At 55.1% G+C, this 1,504-nt stretch overlaps 1 protein-coding gene across 1 annotated transcript in view; it reads left to right on the plus strand.

Moving 5' to 3' along the window:
* FGF21 (fibroblast growth factor 21) overlaps positions 1–581 on the plus strand; it is a 2,906-nt gene extending 2,325 nt beyond the window's left edge. Inside the window, exon 3 of the mRNA XM_017500486.2 lies at positions 185–581. Coding sequence (XP_017355975.1) covers positions 185–475 — 291 coding nt within the window. The 3' untranslated portion in view covers positions 476–581. The remainder of the gene's footprint in view (positions 1–184) is intronic.
* Positions 582–1,504: the final 923 nt, after the last annotated feature.

Raw genomic sequence — 1,504 nt, forward strand, 5'->3', positions numbered from 1 at the left:
TGGGACCTGGATTCCTGGGTCTGAGGGAGGAGGGGCTGGGCCTGGACTCCTGGGTCTGAGGGAGGAGGCACTGGGACCTGGATTGCTGGGTCTGAAGGAGGAGGGGCTGAGGGCCTGGATCCTGGGTCCTGCAACAGGAAAACATGGAGGAATGCTGTCTCTGATCCTGTTCTTTGTCCGCTAGCTCCACTTTGACCCCGAGGCCTGCAGCTTCCGGGAGCTGGTTCTTGAGGATGGATACAACGTGTACCAGTCCCTGGCCCACAGCCTTCCGCTGCACCTGCCGGGGAGCAGGTCCCCACCCCGGGACCCTGCACCCCGAGGACCAGCTCGCTTCCTGCCGCTACCAGGCCTGCCCCCTGAACACCCAGAGCCGCCTGGAATCCTGGCCCCCGAGCCCCCCGATGTGGGCTCCTCAGACCCTCTGAGCATGGTGGGGCCTTCCCAAGGCCAAAGCCCCAGCTATGCTTCCTGAGGTCACAGGCTGTTTACTATTGCATCTCCTCTTTATTTATTAGGTTATTTATCTTATTTATTTTTTTATTTTTCTTACTTGAGATAATAAAGAGTTGGAGAGGAGGCTGACCGTGAACATGTGTGTGCGTTTGAGGGAAGGAATGGGATCTGCTTCCTCGTCACCCTTTCCCCCCCTCCGCCTCATGTTGGCCTGGCGTCCTGGCTTCCTGCTGGGCCGAACTTTTCTACCCTGCTAAAGCGTCCCCAGGGAGTCTGGACTATCCCTGCTCTTTGAGAGGGCAAGACTGGCCGGGCGCAGTGGCTCATGCCTGTAATCCCAGCACTTTGGGAGGTCAAGGCAGGTGGATCACAAGGTCAAGAGTTCGAGAGCAGCCTGACCAACATGATGGTGAAACCCCATCTCTACTAAAAATACAAAATTAGCCGGACATGGTGGTAGCACATGCCTGTAATCCCAGCTACTCAGGAGGCTGAGACAGGAGAATAGCTTGAACCCAGGAGACGGAGGTTGCGGTGAGCCCAGATCACACCACTGTACTCTAGCCTGGGTGACAGAGCAAGACTCAAAGTCTCCAAATAAATAAATAAATAAGCCAGGTTTGGTAGCTCATGCCTATAACCCCAGCACTTTGGGAGGCTGAGACAGGTGGATTGCCTGAGGTTAGGAATTTGAGACCAGCCTTGCCAACATGTCTCTACTCTAAGTACAATAACTAACTGGACATGGTGGTGGGCACCTGTAATCTCAGCTACTTGGGAGGCTGAGGCAGGGGAATGGCTTGAACCTGGGAGGCGGAGGTTGCAGTGAGCTGAGATCACACCACCATCCTCCAGACTGGGCAGTAGAGTGAGACTCCGTCCCACCCCCCTGGCAAAAAAACAGAAGTAGTTAAAAAAATATAAAAATAGCCGGGCGCGGTGGCTCAAGCCTGTAATCCCAGCACTTTGGGAGGCCGAGGCGGGTGGATCACGAGGTCAAGAGATCGAGACCATCCTGGTCAACATGGTGAAACCCCGTCTCTACTAA

The sequence above is a fragment of the Cebus imitator genome, unplaced genomic scaffold (assembly GCF_001604975.1).
Source record: "Cebus imitator isolate Cc_AM_T3 unplaced genomic scaffold, Cebus_imitator-1.0 Scaffold266, whole genome shotgun sequence".
NCBI classification, from domain to species: Eukaryota; Metazoa; Chordata; class Mammalia; order Primates; family Cebidae; genus Cebus; species Cebus imitator.